Source organism: Eublepharis macularius, chromosome 15 (assembly GCF_028583425.1).
Source record: "Eublepharis macularius isolate TG4126 chromosome 15, MPM_Emac_v1.0, whole genome shotgun sequence".
NCBI classification, from domain to species: Eukaryota; Metazoa; Chordata; class Lepidosauria; order Squamata; family Eublepharidae; genus Eublepharis; species Eublepharis macularius.
The window spans coordinates 31191130-31207861 of NC_072804.1; the positions used below are offsets into that span (position 1 = coordinate 31191130).

The 16732-nt window shown below is 46.0% G+C and overlaps 1 protein-coding gene across 2 annotated transcripts in view; it reads right to left on the bottom strand.

Annotated features, from left to right (window-relative positions):
- The window catches only part of GRHL3 (grainyhead like transcription factor 3), a 62110-nt gene that overhangs the window by 7015 nt on the left and 38363 nt on the right, over nucleotides 1-16732 (bottom strand). The window contains exons 10-15 of one of the 2 annotated variants that reach the window (XM_055000082.1): nucleotides 16254-16332; nucleotides 13163-13296; nucleotides 12060-12097; nucleotides 9999-10087; nucleotides 8728-8813; nucleotides 4461-4525 (exon numbers count right to left, since the gene is read on the bottom strand). In XM_055000082.1, coding sequence (XP_054856057.1) covers nucleotides 4461-4525; nucleotides 8728-8813; nucleotides 9999-10087; nucleotides 12060-12097; nucleotides 13163-13296; nucleotides 16254-16332 — 491 coding nt within the window. Of the gene's footprint in view, nucleotides 1-4460; nucleotides 4526-8727; nucleotides 8814-9998; nucleotides 10088-12059; nucleotides 12101-13162; nucleotides 13297-16253; nucleotides 16333-16732 lie in introns of both variants that reach the window. The other variant, XM_055000081.1, reaches the window with a different exon arrangement.

Genomic DNA, 16732 nt, shown 5'->3' on the forward strand with positions numbered 1-16732 from the left:
CACCTGAAACAGATCCTAGCCTGACACTTTTACCACCAAATTTTGTACCTGAGATTGTCAATTCACATGTGCAAATTTTGTCCTCATTTTTCTCCTTTTTAAAAGTCTCTCGTCTGCATCTGGGGCCATGTGTAGCTACTGTACTTTCCAGACCACCTCAGGATAAGTTTAATGCCTCAGGAGCTCGGCCCATTTCCATTGCACTTGCACAGAAGAAACTCCCTGTGGATTGTGTTTGTGTTGCCTTTCCTTCTGTTTGCCAGATAGCCCTAAAATCCACCTGTCCTGCTTCCTGGAACAGCCAGTTTTTTAAAAAAAACAAGCAAGCAAGAAAGCTAAGCAATCCTTTATGAGATGCTTGCATCTCTGATTGGGGCGGGGAAGGCAAAAACAGCCTACAGGGATCCTGTGACATTAAGCACCATTCTGTACAACTCCACATAAAGCCTATTTTCACAAACTCCCAGGAGGGCTTTAGAGAGAGAGCAGCTTGCCAGCAGTAGGAACTAAACTTCCCGTCTCCACAATGGACCAAAGAGCTGCAGTTTTCTAGACACAACAAGATTATGGGAGAGGTCAGAGGAGGGCAGCCCCCCCTTCCAAACATTTTCCTTGTCTGCCAATGAGGTGGGGGGGGGGAGGAAAATGCCTGGGGAGAGATTAGTACCTCTCTCACGCCTTCCACTGATCCATTTGTTATTCTCCAGGTCTGAATAGTAAGAAGCAGAATGTATTGGGGGGGGGGGTTAAGTTCCAAGAAGTGCTGGGGGGGGCTGTTCAGTTATTGGGCATGGGAAGAAATTGGCTAGGGGAAAACATCACTAAGCCCAAACAGAAAAAACAATGTTTCAGCAACTGGCTTACAAACAGTAAGCTGTCCAAACTCCTGTTCTTTAAGCTTTGGTGCCTGTGACACCGCCATAGCAGCCAGGAACTTGGTGCTTGGCTTGTCATTTGAAGAAAGACCCCTGTTTCCCTTCTGGGGAAAAAGTAAGCTTCCAGTCCTCATGGTTGGGAGGAGGAGTTTGTAAATTGGTCAGTTTCATCTACTGACTAACAGGGAGTTTCTCTCTCTACACAAGACAGCTTACATGGGGATGCTCAAGTGAAGGATCTTACACTTGTTCTCTCATTGTGGATATACATGCTCTGCTAGGGAGACAGGGTACACATGAATATAAGACCACACAGAAAGTAAGTCACTTGAGCATTCCCGTGTAAGGTGTCTTGTGTAGGGTGCGTGGTGGAAGAGAGGCACGCGGAGTTTCAGAATGACCATAGGAAAACAAAGTGGAAAGTGCCATCAAGTTACAGTCAACTTTTGCACCCCTCTCCTCATGTTGCTCTCAAGGCAAGAGACACTGAGGGCCAAGCTAGAAGTGACGAATTACACTTGAAGGGAAGTAAACAGACTCACGTGTATTCCTCCCTGTTCACTTGCACTCCACTACGTGATCGAGTGGAGTGCAAGTGAACAGGGAGGAATACATGAGAGCAGGGCTTTTTTTCAGCAGGAACGCAGTGGGACGGAGTTCTGGAACCTCTTGAAAATGGTCACATGGCTGGTGGCCCCGCCCCCCGATCTCCAGACAGAGGGGAGTTTAGATTGCCCTCTGCACCGCTGGCACGGAGGGCAATCGAAACTCCCCTCTGTCTGGAGATCAGGGGGCGGGGCCACCAGCCATGTGACCATTTTTTCTGAGGGCAACCCACTGAGTTCCTTTTCCCAGAAAAAAAGCCCTGCATGTGAGTGTTCACTTACCATTCAAGTGTAATTCGTCACTTCTAGCTTGGCCCTGAGAGGTATTTTCCCTTTGCCTTTGCTATGCCTTGCTTTTGCTATGCCTTGCCTTTGCTATGCCTTTGCTTTCCCTTTCCCTTTGCTATGCCTCAGCATAGCAACCATGGACTTCCTTGGTTGTCGCCCCTCAAAGTACTAACCAAGGCTGACTGCTTAGCTTCTTAGACCTGACAAAATCCTGGGCTATCCAGGTCAGAAAAACTAGGCCCAATCTTTCTTTTCCCCCTAGCTGGATTGAGGAGGAAAATTCTAGCTGGTGGGGGGTGGGGGGATCTTGGGCTCGAAGAATGGGTACAAAGTGTGGGCCAGTACAGCGCTGATCATTCCACAGCCCACACCCGCATCTCTGTCTTACTTTAGGATGGGCTATAAAGCCCCAATAAAAAACCATTTTACTACTCATCACCCTTAGCCTGGACAAAAATGCAGATAATACTTGCCTCAGAGATGAGTAGCTGTGACTAGTTTACCACTCACCCCCTCCAGCCATATCATTTGATGCTTATAATCTGGAGCTGTCATTCTCACAAGGCACAGTTCCCCCACACCTGGTTGCAGGTCCCCCCTTATGGGGAGCAGGGGTGGGTGGGAAAGCTTTCTACATGATGACTCTGAATGTTGAGGCAAGAGACACTAAATTGGTAGCAATCAGGGTAGTAGGAAACTGTCCATAGGGGCACCAGCTCAACGATAAGTGAAACCAATCATGCAGCTAGACCTCATTAATCCCTCTGAGCCTAGGCAGAGTTGGTTTGGTCCTACCAGCAGCTGCTCCAGCCCAGTGAGGTGTTTATAACCTAATCAGCCCTCTTCTCTCTGGAGAGATGTTGCAACATTTTCCATTCTCCACCACATTGGACCAGCTGTCACTTCTCCTTGAAAGCCCAAAGGTCACGCTGACCCTGCTTTACTGATCTGAGGAAAGCCAAGGTGCCTGCAAAATCGAGCTGGCTTTGGAAAACAAACACTGCTGTCCCGATGTCAAAGATAAAGGAAATCTGTTGTGACCTCAGGCAACCGCTTGGGGAGTTAGAATGTCCAGTAGCTACCCAGTCTGTCCCATACACATACACTTGCTAATTCCTTTTCCATAGGAAAATATGCTACTTTAAAAACTTGCAGAAAATCACTTAACAACATCTCAAAGGAGGGATTTTTGGGTTTGCCTTTTCTTTGCAGGGTTCCAGCCTTTGCTGAAGTCACCAGGAAATGTGGCTTGGGGGGCCAAATTACTTCCTTTCCTCAGTCTCTCTCTCTACACAAGATTTCTGCCAAGGCTCAGTTAATTCAAAGTTTTAAGCCGTTAGGGTGGGAAGGCAAAGGTTCCGGAAGGGGAGACCAGCTAGCATGCCAGAGGCAGTGGAGGACTGTGAGAGAATCCAACCCCCTCTCCCCCAGAGCAATCTCTGCCGGCTCTGTCTTTTAAAACTACACTTCCTGGCTAACTGAACGTCTCATGTAGAGAGAGACTCAGTTACAGTGATCCGTCACATGATACAAAGCCAATAAAGCCCAATCCTTCCCACCTATTATTTGATTTGCATTCCGCTGCCCTTTTGCCAAACAAGTGGAATTTAGAAACTTGTGACATAGGTTAGGCTAATTGGCAGAACAGGGATCTGAACTCAGCTCTTCCAGATCCTAATCCAACACTTTAACCACTACACCAACCAGGATCTCCCTTTGCATTTGTGCCACATCCAGTCTACACTTGTCCTTAACAGAGTAGGTGTGTCAAGTATAAATATGAAAGGGGGATTTCTAAATACTGTGGGACATGAGCTGGGAAGCACTTGTTCATGGATCCGCAGCACATGTCCTCCATATGAACACACAGTACCCAACACCAGGACTCCACATAAACTGTGGAGCTCTAACTGGGTTCTGAAACCTTAAATTTTCCCTCCCCCAGCTCTAGCACTCCAACAAATGCAGTCGCATAACAAACTAACCTGTAGTGAACCCCACACAGCTTTTCCTCTAGTCAGAAAGCAACAAAGTTGAAGGTTGCTTAAGAGCTCTGCGCAGGGCTTTTTTTCAGCGGGAACGTGGTGAAATGGAGTTCCGGCACCTCTTAAAAATGGTCACATGGCCGGTGGCCCCGCCCCCTGATGTCCAGACAGAGGGGAATTTAGATTGCCCTCTGCGCCACTCCAGCGGCACGGAAGGCAATCTAAACTCCCCTCTGTCTGGAGATCAGGGGGCGGGGCCACTGGCCATGTGACCATTTTTGCCAAGGGCAATTTAAACTTTTAAAAACTCCCCCTTTGCTCCAGCTGACCCAAACTGACGTCATTGTGCGGTCTTGAGTTCCACCACCTCTTTTCCCAGGAAAAAAAGCCCTGGTTCTGCGTAACTCCAAAGCTAGCACAGTCCTATGTGAATAAATATTTGCTAACTTGTTTTCATTTTTTACTTCCAACACACCTGCTATTAACAACGTTGCTTACCCTCGTTTTGGTTGGAAAGAATCTTGTTTCTGCAGAGGCTAACAACTCGTGGTTGCTAAGTGACTGGAAACAACAAATGACACCGCAGGTTGCAAAATATTTGATAGTAATGATAGCTTTTTGGACTTCTAAACCCCTTTAGTATTCTAATTGTGTTTTCTGTTCATGACAATGGTTGAAGGAACACTAACGCAACTAAGTAAGCTTACCCTCGTTTGCATTTCTTGTACACTTTGTAGATGCTCTCTTCAGGCAAACCATATTTTTCTGAAATCTAGAAGGTAAAAACAAACAAAAATAATGTTGATATATTTTTAAGAAACCCTCTCCGAGGTATTTGCCCAAACGCTCGTTGATTCAATCACTCATGCCCTCGCTGATGATCACATAGTACAGGATAGTTAATGAATGGCAATTTCTCACGGTGCTTCTTCGGGATACAAATGTGTCTGTCAAGGACAACATAAGCGATGACTCCAGCAGCCGCCTCCCCAACTGGAGCTCTGCTTTTTCAATGGCTGCAATGCCCAGAATCATGATGGCCTACACACTCCATGCACAGCCCTGTTTGTAACAACCAGAGCATGCACACACACTTGTGCGAAGGAATTCAGCCAAGGGAACTGAGCCCTAGCCGTTTAGATACACTGATCCAGAAATCTTCTGTGTACTTGAATGGTGCCAATACTCCTCTACAGAGCGTGCCCCACCAATCGTTACTGGCCCCTTTTTGTACCTTGCTGTGGGCCAGGAGATCATGCAAGGCAGGATTATTAACTCAAGGTTTTACCCTTGATTTTTATCCTTCAGACCGGGCTTGACTTCCTCCTCAGTCCCTACTTCCCCGCTCAGTCTACAAGGATCTAGTCAGTCCAGCTATAGACTGCCCTTTGCCTAATGAGACCAATGTCTAAACATCAACGTGAAATAATCTTCAGATATTGAAACACAACACTCATCCACCACCTTGTGCATAGGGTTGTCAGCCTCCAGGTGCTGGCTGGAGATCTCCTGGAATTACAACTGATCTCCAGGCCACAGAGATCAGTTCCCCTGGAGAAAATGGTTGCTTTGGAAGGTAGTGGTGGTGGAGAGTGCCCTCAAGTCATAGCTAACTTATGGCAACCCCTGGCGGGGTTTTCATGGCAAGGGACTATCAGGGGTGGTTTGCCATTGCCTGCCTCTACAACCCTGGTCTTTGTTGGAGGTCTCCTATCCAAGTACTAACCAAGGCTGACCCTGCTTAGCTTCTGAGATCTTATGAGATCAGGCTCACTGGGCTAGATTCTATGACATTATAACCCATCGAGGCCCCTTCCCATCCCCAAACTCCACTCTTTCCAGGCGCCACCCCCAAAATCTCCAGAAATGTCCCAACCTGGACCTCGCAACCCTACTGCGCCTATAATTTTGGGGGGTGGGTGGGTGGGATTGGGAGTGGAGCTGACTCCACTCAGGCACAGATCTATGATGTTGCCAAATGAAAGTAGAAATGAAGGGGCATTTGATGCTGTATCATTCCTAGCATCTGGGAGGCCAAGGTTCAAATCCTTGAGGTCTCTTCCTTTCCCAAACCCTGCCCTCCAAAATCTCCATGAATTTCCTAGCCTGGAGTTGGCAACCCTACTTTGGGTCCCTACTGGCCAAAAGTCAAGGTATACGTCTATACATGAATGAACGAAATCCTGCCCTCAAGTCATAGTTGATTTATCCTGCCCTCAAGTCATAGTTGAAAATCCCTGGTGGGGTTTTCATGGCAAGAGACTAACAGAGGTGGTTTGCCATTGCCTGCCTCTGCAATCCCGTTCTTCACTGGAGGTCTCCCATCCAATTACTAACCAAGGCCTGCTTAGCTTCTGAGATCTGAAGAGATCAGGCTCTCCTGGGTTATCCAGGTGATTAAAATGTGGAATTCTCGGTCAGAGGATGTAGCAATGGTCACAGGCACAGGCTGTTTTAAAAGGGGGATTAGATTGATTCATGGAGGAGAGGTCTATCAGTAGTGACTAAACAGAACCTCAGAAGCTGCCAACCTCTGAATCTCAGCGCAAGGGAGGCAATGTCAGCGCAAGGCCTCAGCCTCTATGCCCAGTTGTTGGTCAATAGTAAACTGGTTGGCCACAGCAGGAGATGGGATGCTGGACTAGATGGACTCCTGGCCTGATCCAGCAGGGCTCTTCTTATGTCTTTATAAATGAAAAATAAATAAGTACCTTCATGTTCAGTTCCCACACCCTGCATCCAAATCTCACTCCAAATCTCAAAGCCGTTCTCTCATTGGTATGGATCCTGACACCTCCTCTTGCAGGAACTAGGCCTGGTGCCAAGTTCTTCTGCTTTTGAGTCATCACACAGTAGCGGAAAGCTTTTGGGTTATACCAACTGAAGTTATACCAACTCCAGCTCTTTGGCAAACTCAAGGCGTTAAGTAGCATGACAGAAATGCAGGTACTAAGTCTGACACTCCCACAGCTAGTTTTCTTCTTTTAAACTGGAAGTTCTGGCATGGGACCTTTTTGTGCGCACAGATTGTGTTCTGCTAGTCTTCTTCATTCAAGCCAGCAGAGAGGATGGCAAAAAAGCAGGCACTTAATTGCTTTATCTGCTTCAGTTTTTCAATGATCAGTTTTTAATTCTGTGCTTTAAATAATGTAATATTTTTGGATTTTATTTGCTGTCATCTGGGATGACACTTTGGATGTCAGGAGAAAGGTGGGGTACACACATGCCTAGCTGTGAATTGTCATAGGTAGATAGGAGTGAACCTGGCACTCCTGTCATGAGTCCTGAGTCTGACCCAACTACAGATTTTTAATGATAAGATATTCGTATTATATTATTATCTATTGCACTTTTGGAACACTTTTTATACAGTATAAAAATAAATTTTAACTGGCCACAAGGCAGGATGACTAGACTGTATTCCAACTGTAAAATAGTAAAGAGTCCAATAGCACCTTTAAGACTAACCAACTTTATTGTAGCATAAGCTTTTGAGAGCCACAGCTCTCTTCGTCAGATGCATCTGACGAAGAGAGCTGTGGTTCTTGAAAGCTTATGCTACAATAAAGTTGGTTAGTCTTAAAGGTGCTACTGGACTCTACTATTTTGCAACTACAGACTAACACAGCTAACTCCTCTAGATCTTTCAACTGCTAAGATTCTCTGACTGGAGAATCTTTGGGGTCAGCCCAAATTTCTCTGCCATTTTTTCTTAGAATGCTGCTGCTTCTTTAAATTGACATATTGTTCCTGGCCTTTTGCTCTGTTCTATTTTAAAAGTGTGCAAAATCGGCACATAAACAAACTCTTTCCCTGCACTACCCGCCCCCCAAGCATAGCCGTAAAAAAACCCCAGAAAGGTTATCAGATCATTTTGGAGAATTGTTTGCTCTCTTTCCCCACCTCTGCAAAGATGGAGCTGTGGGTTATCAGGAATTTAGCCGATAGGAATCTGAGATATATGTTGTGTGCTCTTCAAACACTGAGAAAAGGGGTGGCGGTGGATTTCCAGCCAGCTCAAGGGGAAAAGGGAGAGGTGCGGCCACAGGGAGAGAATGAATAGGAACGTTTGCCCCAGAGAAACAAGCTTGGGAGTTTGATTGGAAAGGCAGTGGAAAATACAAACGCCACGCTAACAACAACTACCTCCAAAATCCTAAAACAGCTACATTCTTTGGATAGAGGCTGCAATTGGCTGCTTGCGTTTGGTGCAAATGACCTTTGGATGGTGTTAGAATGGGACTGGGATGCTGCCGATCCAGTGCCATCATTTCTTTGCAAAACACATTTAATTCTAACGACAACAAAATTATGTGTGGTCGGACCAAGAGATTTAGGCAGAAAATCCTACTGGCTCCCTCCATTCATTAATATGGGACACGATCTACCAGGAAGTTCTCCTGTGCAAGCTCATTTGAGTTTGCTGCGCCCATGTGCCATGCTAGTTCATTTCAGTGGGTCTTGGGCAGGAGAATGTTTGCAGGGGTGGCATCAGTCTGCCGCACTGCTGGCCTTAGCAGCATCCAAAATCTGCCTGCCGTGCACAGTTGCTTCACCTTCTTTCATGAGAGGGTCATTCTTGAGACTGACAGAGCAGTTTTTCACCAGTAAAACCATAGGCAACCATTTTCTTAACTGTACCTTAATGGATGGCTGGGCTGTTTTCACACTGCTTACCAGCCATTGATCATCGTGCCAAGCTCCCGGAACGACAGCGTCTTCCTGGCGCTATTTTGCGCGCAAGTTCTCGTGCAAAATTGCGCGAGGAAGACGCTGTCGTTCCGGGAGCGTGGCGCGATGATCAATGGCTGGTAAGCGGTATGAAAAAGGACCTAGTAAGAACATCAGGAGTGCCTGGGAGGCCAGGATGAGCTTCAACCCTTGGAGATGTTTGTCCACCATCCCTGCCTTAACATGCTTACAATAGTAGCACCACACACTTTATGACATAGAAATAAGATTGGGGGAACTTACAGCATTCCTCAGACCTTTCAGGTCTGGCGTCTTCAGCATGAGAGCATCGAAAACCTCCTCCGATTCCCTCCGCACGTAGAGCAAGACTGAAAGATGGAAGAGACTGGCTTGAATGCCTGGTCTTGACTTTGGGGAGGGGTCTGGGCAGCTTTAACTATAAGTATTAAAATGAAGCCTTCCCTCAATGCAGAGTAGAGTTGCCAACTCCACGTTGGGGAATTCCTGAAGGTAAATGCTAAAGTTTAAGCTGCCAAAACACCTACACTTCCCAACAAACCTTGAGGTAAGAGAACAAGTTTAACATTTACAGAGCAGCAGGAAGAGGAAGGGAAATACAGGCGCCTATATTGCCCTTCCTGCTGCTCTGTAAATGCTAAACTTTAAGCTTCCAGGATGCCTACAGATCCCGGCAAACCTTGAGGTAAGAGAACACGTGCTGAACCTAGGTATTTCTTCTCGTGTGTTTTGGCTCTTAGGCTTACCATTTGCCCTCTTATGGTGGGCAAACTCCAGGTAATTTGGTCTGTTGCCAGAATAAAAACAGGGCTCCAGCCTAGTTGCCTGCATATCACTTCTGGAGTACAACCTGGAAGAAACAGTGGGTAGTTCTAGGAATCACCAACAACTCTATGGTAAAACCACAGTTCTGTGATTCCTAAAGCTACCCATTGTCACTTTCAGGTTGCACCCCAGAAGTGACATGCCGTCAACTGGGTCAGAGTTTTATTTTTATTTATTTTTCTCCTGCTGCCGCCCAAACTCTTGCTGGTTGCCAGGCTTGGCCTAGCAACTCTCTCACACCTGGAGGTTGGTATGGGACCCCATCCTTAACCCTGCTGCTAGGCACTGGCAAGGTCTAACTGATCCTGCCACGTTTTTTCCACAGGTACCCCAAGCTATTCCCCGCTGCACTTTTGGCCTTCTTTTGGTCTACAAGCCAAGCTTACCCACCCATGTAATATAAGGCTACTGTACTCCTCATTTACTTACTCCCCCCCCTCCAAAAAAAAGACTGCCAAATTTGAGGTGGGACCTGCATTGCAACAGATCGCCAGTGTACAGAGATCAGTTCCCTGGCGGAAATGGCTACTTTGGAGAGCGGAGTCTATGGCATCACATCCCTATTGAGGTGCCTCCCACAGGCTCCACCTGCAAATCTCCAGAATTTCCCAACCCAGAGTTGGCAACCCTACTCCCCACAGTGGAAACCCTAGCCTAATGAGAGGCTTAATGGAGAGAACAGGGAAGAGAAGCTCCAGTACCAATATTACCTCGCTGAGGGTCTTCTTCCTTCGCGTGTTTTGAAGCTAAAGTTTCAAATTCATCTGTGAATGAAGGGCAGCTCCGCTTCAAGGGTAACCTGAGTCAGGAAAAACAGGTGGTCAGAAGATGTCTACAGAGGCCCTCATTCTGAACCTATAAACATGTGAAGCGTTTTTACATGGAGTCAAACCACTGATATACCAAGCCCAGTCTTTGTAACCCAGAAGTTACAAAGGGTAGTTCTAGGAAACAGTCTATGGTAAAGCATCCCCAGAATCCTCTTGCCAGTTGCCAGGTGCTGCCTGGCAACCCTAGCTCTACCCTTGGTACTAGTCTCCTGCCCTTGAGAAACAGAGGACCAGGAGAAAAAAGGGCAGGAAATGGCCTCCGTATGATGCTCTAGGAATGTCCCCATGTCTCTTTAGTTTTTACCACAGAGATTAGGGAAATTTCTAGAGCATCACAACCTCCCCAAAGTGCACCCTCTTCAGGCATTTGCTGAAGTGGTGATGGTAATACTAAGTGGTTAGAGAGTTAGACTAGGGATACCCGGGTTCAAATCTCTATGCTGCCATAGAAGCTCCTCAATGATCTTAAGCATGTTACTCTTTCTTGGCCTGACATACATCACAGGGTTATTGTTGTGAAGAAAAATGGAGGGGAGAATGATGTTATATGCTGTTTGTTTATTCTGAATATATATACACTGCCTTTCCAGAGAACCTACTCTGCGTCATGACTGACTCAGTACTGGAGAGAAAAATCAGGATATAAAAATGTCCACATAAAAAAAAAATTGTGCTCTTTATTTAAAGCACTTGTGTGCAGTGCCTGCACATTTCAACGGGGCTCACAAGCTGAAGTTTCCAGTGGATTTTGCCCCATGGATCAGATCTGTTGGTCTCACTCTGCCACCCTCAATGATGCCCAAAACTGCCCTTGTGATTCAGCTAAGTATGGCATTGGGCATCGTCATGCTCCGGAATCCTCTGCTGAAGATCCTCCTCGGCCCTTTCTCAGATGGAAGGGCTGGTTTATTCATCATGGCTGAGTCCATGAGGATCTCCATGATCTCAGCCTAAATGGGAGCCAGTTCCTGTTGGAAATACAATGGCCGTTTCTACACTACTCACCTTCATCCGGAACGCTGCGGAACATCGTGAAAAAAACACGGAAGATAGCGCAAGAAGACGCTACCTTCCGCATTTTTTGCGACGTTCCGCAGCGTTCCGAATGAAGGTGAGTAGTGTGGAAATGGCCAGTGTCTTGTGTACACAGAAGTAGAAGACGCTGAATATCTGCAGGGGGCAGCAGGTCTGACAGTTAGATGGATGGCAGAGTGGGATCCTTCTTCCCTCCTCTCTTCTGTCCTTCTTGCATGTCTCCAGTTTGGTATTTTTAGGCTACTTCCTGCTTCCTGTTTCTTCCCAGAAGTCCCTCCTCCCATTTTACTGAGGTAGTTAGTGTCTATTCTGTTTCTTTCCTTTCTGTCAAAGTTGTAGTTCCTGAATAAACTCTCTTCTTTCACTCCTTAATAATAATAATATTCGATTTATATACCGCCCTTCAGGATGACTTAACAACCACTCAGAGCAGTTTACAAAGTATGTTATTATTATCCACACAACAAACACCCTGTGAGGAGGTTGGGCTGAGAGAGCTCTGAGAGAGCTGTGACTGACTCAAGGTCACCCAGCTGGCTTCAAGTGGAGGAGCGGGGAATCAAACCCGGTTCTCCAGATTAGAGTCCCGCGCTCTTAACCACTACACCAAAATGGTTCAAGATATATCAGAGCCTACAGTTCCATGACCACACAGTTCCCAGGCAGTTCCATTAAATGAGGTTCATAGGGAAGGTATCCCCCAAACTGTGCCTAGGACACAATCTGAAGGCACCAGACGCAGCAACCTAAGTGAAGCTAAGCAGATCTGAGTTTGATCAGTTCCCAGACAGGAGACCACTCTGGAACTCTTTGCATGATGCCTTGAGCCCCCCAGAGGAAGGGCAAATGTCAGGGTAATAAGAGGTTTAAGAACGTGAGAAGATTTTAGGCAGACGCTTTCCGTACCTCGTAGGGTCATGAGGAACACCAGCTGTAGGTAATGCCTGCTGAAGAAAGAGAAGTTTTAGAGAGAGTCCTTCAACGTCAAAATAAAACCCCAAGTTGGAGGGACAAGAGCACAGCCCCTTCAGAAAGAGTTCTCCTCTCCTCCACTCTGTTAGAGACCTTGTGTGGTTATTCTTCAGTGTCTCTGGCTGATTCACCACGATTACAAACTACACAGTGGACCTATCATGTATATGCTATGCTTTCTAATGGGGAAGGGGGGGGTCACGTTTATTTGTTTAAAACCAAAAGGTCACCACCACAGGTATGACAAAGACACAAATCTCTTTGTTAAAAATAAAAATTAGGTTGACTGATGTTTGTGTAGATAATTGCCCCTGTGATGCAGAGGTAAACACAGGCACATACTCTTACTATACTCTGCATTTAGGCAATTTAATCTTATATCCAGAGCTGCCTTTCCCTCTCTGAAATGGTACGTCTCTGTCCAACAAGCCCAACAGCCCCTCTCATTCATCCGCCTCTTTTACATCAAAATCTGCTCCCACTTCATAGGACATTCTGAATTTCCACTTTTAAATTCCTCCCCAAAGCCTACATTTTTCTGTGGGGACTTCCTCCTACATCTTCTTCCAGATGATAGCTACATTACAAGGATAGCTTGCTTTTAGAACAGACTAGCCCTTATAGCTTCCCCCAAAGCATCCTAAGAATTCTAGTTTGAGGGTGCCTTAAATTTTTTGTCACAGATCCCTGTCCAACACAGGATGACAGAACTGCAGAAATAAGCCTTAAACCTAGTTTAAGTCTGTGAATTGGTTTCCATACCCAGCTGTTGCTATGTTTTCCTGTTGTTTCATTTCTCTCCCCACCCAAAAGTTACAGTTTAACTCCTTATACAGAATGCCCCATACCTTAGCTCTCCTACCCCAAATCCTCCTTACCCAATTGCAACGCTTCTTCAAATAAACCAGAATTTAATCTTAAAATCCTCTCATAAAAACACTGAGAGTGGAGCCTTCCTTCCTATAACACCACAAGCTTCTCAAGGCTTTGATTGGAATTTGAAGGCCTTGGGGTAGTGCCATTAAACAGAAACCTACCGTTCCACATCTCTGGAGGTTTGGAAAATGGACATTTGGGATGAACAAGACAGGCTGGGTTTCCAAGTCTGTCTGGGGCTTGAGGTATGTGATTTCATTGCCTCGGAAGCCTGAAACCAAACAGCTTTTCAGACCTGGAAGGCAGAAGAAAAATCCCTCTTTTAACCACTGACATGTCAAGGAGAAGAGCATCAAAGCCTCTTCTCAGCTGTAAGACCCTCTGTTGAGATGGTAAACTCCAATAACCCTCATTGCTTTATTTCAGTTTGGTGTAGTGGTTAAGAGAGCGGGACTCTAATGTGGAGAACCGGGTTGGATTCCCCACTCCTCCACTTGAAGCCAGCTGGGTGATCTTGGGTCAGTCACAGCTTCCCGGAGCTCCCTCAGCCGCACCCACCTCACAGGGTGATTGTTGCGGGGACAATAATAACAAACTTTGTAAACCGCTCTGCGTGGGCATTAAGTTGTCCTGAAGGGCGGTATATAAATCAAATGTTGTTGTTGTTACTGTTATTACTCATTTTGAGAGAAAAGAGGCCTGCTCCTGGTAAATCACTGTTTTGGAAATTAGTGCTGGACAACATATAGGAGATTTAATGAATGTGAAAGGCATCAAGCTCTTTTACAGAGCTCAGGGAGGTGGACATAATTCTTCCACTCTTTTTCATCCTCATCACAATCCTGTGAGATAGGTTAGGCTGTGAGATGCAGAGAATATGAGTGGCCCAAGGGCATTGTGAGCTCCACAGCAGAAGAAAGAATTTGAACTCAGGACTCTCGGATCCTAGTCCAGTGTTTTAACCACTAAGATAGCTCTTCCAGTTTAGGTTTTTTTTCCAGCTTTTACCTTTTAGTTCTTTAAAAGGTCCTGTAAGACACTTTTCATTTCCCCTTATAACTCCACAATGAAACATGCTTAGAGACTTACTTTAAAAAAAATTAACGGAAGCAGGAAACTAGAAGATCATGCCCATAGGTAATTATAATAATACAGTGTTCTAGTAAGTCCTTATTTTTCAAAAAGCCCACCAATAGGGGGAGGAATAGAGTGGCTGAAGGAAGGAAACTGTGTGGAAAACTGCTGTGTGAATGCTCCATTGCCACTACAGACACTTCTGCATTCGCAGTAGCAACAAGACCTATATGGAGAATCCTCTCCATGAGGAAGCAGTCAAAGCCATAAAGCAGTCTGAAAATCAAACTGAGTTTTAGCATGCATGAATGTCCCCTAAACAAACATAAACATAACAAACATGAAGCACATAAACCAACAGCTAACAAACAAAAATCTTGGAATGAACGCAGGAATGACTAATATAATCTGATCACCCTCACCCCCCTAAAGCCTTCAGAAATAAAGCAATCTTGGCTTTCAAGTGACTAGATAAGAGAGAGAGAGAGGAGGCCTGCAGAGTTTGCGTGGGAAGGGTGTTGGTATAACCTGCAAGATCTCATTCTCAGACAAGAATGATTATATGTGTCTAGGGAACAAAAGAAAAAATCAAGAACAGAGCACAGGAGCCTCTGTCTCGCAATATGATTATTAATAATAATTCCTAGAGTGCCTACAGTAACTTGGCACTGCTCATTAATCTCAATGAAGACACAGGTCTTGCCCGTCGGCTTGCAGTCTAAAAGACCAGACGCCCAAAGAAAAGGGCGGGGGTGGGGGTGGGAGGCAGAGGATGAAGATCAGTTTGACATTGCAAAGAACAAAGAGGCAACTTTTAAAACACGCATTTCAATCCCAGCTAGGGCCAGGCTGATCTCCACTGGCTGGTGCTCTTGCTGGGATAAAGGTGGTACAATTTATCCAACAGATCTTAGTCCTTTAGCTAGTGCCTGGGACCAGATCGTCTTTGCAGTGTGGTGTAGTGGTTATAGCATCAGACTAGGATGTGGAAGACTGAGGGCCAAGCTAGAAGTGACGAGTTGCACTTGAATGGCAAGTGAACAGACTCACATGTATTCCTCCCTGTTCGCTTACGTTCCACTCGATCACTACGTGAACAAGTGAACAGGGAGGAATACGTGTGAGTCTGTTCACTTGCCATTCAAGTGCAACTCGTCACTTCTAGCTTGGCCCTGAGGTTCAAAACCCTACTCTGCCATGGAAGCTTGCTGGGTGACCTTAGGCCACCCACACACTCTCAGTTTAGCTTATTGTGAGGATGAAATGGTAATGGGAAAAATGCTGTTGTAAGTTACCTTGGATTCCCATTGGGGGGAAAAGAGAAAATTATCTAAATAAATAAATATCTCCTCTGCAACCACATGGCAGCTAAGCATTGCAGAATCCTTTCCGGGCAGGAGAAAAAAAGCAAGTTTGCTGCGACGGAGGATCTTAAAATATCATGCATTGTGTTTGTGTTAATGAGACCACCATAGGGCCAATTCATGTGTTACAACATCTTCATGGCTCCCGCAAAGATTGTGAATCAGATGCTCAATGCACATTCTCCCATTCTCTCCCAGATGCAGGCTGGCCAATTCTGATCACGACTAGGGTTGCCAACCTCCAGGTAGTGGCTGGGGATCTCCCAAAGTTACAACTGATCTCCAGGCCACAGAGAACAGGTCCCCTGGAGAAAAAACCTGCTTTGTAGGGTGGACTCTATGGCATTATACCCTGCTGAGGTCCCTCTCCTTTACAAGCCCAGTCCTCCCCAGGCTCCACCCTCCAAATTTTCCAAAATTTCCCAAACCAGAGTTGGCAACCCTAAATGGAGAAGGAACTTCATTCTCTACCCCACCCCCCTTGCCACTTTCACATCTTGTAACATTCCACGGCAAAAATTACATCTAAGCGATGCGATTTTGGCAATGGAGTTGTTTCAGGATGCAAAAGGAGTGGGGCAGGGCTGAAGACCGTTCTCTATGTGTGCACATTCAGAATCAGGCCCGTGTGTATCTGGGGAGCAAAAGCTCCCATGGACGTCTGACTCGCAGTCTTGTGACCACCACAGTGACTTTGTAATATGAATTGTGCCCTTTAAGGGTTGGTTCCTGGGCCAGCATTCTACGACCCTAAACATCCTTCCCTGTACAGCAGCATTCACAAACAGCCCCCACCGGCTTTAGTCACACTAACCATTATTATTCGCATCTAGGCATTTCCCCTTCCTCCTGAACTGTTTGCGTTCGTCGTCTCGCATTTTTCTTTCTGCTCCCTGGGAGGAAAAAGTCAAAGAGATTCCTATGAGCTCCTCACCACAACCACGTACCCCTGAGCACTTGCATAATTTTTTTCTAGCAAAATGTGGGATGTGCACAAACAGAAAGCCTATAAGTGAAAGGGATGATGGGGAGGGGGGGAACTACACAGAGATACGTTGCACACACTTGCACACACAAACACATACTTGCGAATGCACACAGAAAGGTGCCTGATATTGTGTAGCCCTGGGTGTTGCTGTCAAGCAAGGGATCATCACTACCAAGGATGGTCAGGTTTGCTTCCAGATTGATCTTGTCCCAAATGCTTCTGGCCCCCAACATTTTCCCTTTAGGGAAAAGCCATGAGATGCAGCAGTGATACCTTTGGCTCTGTAATTAATTCTCCCTCTGGTG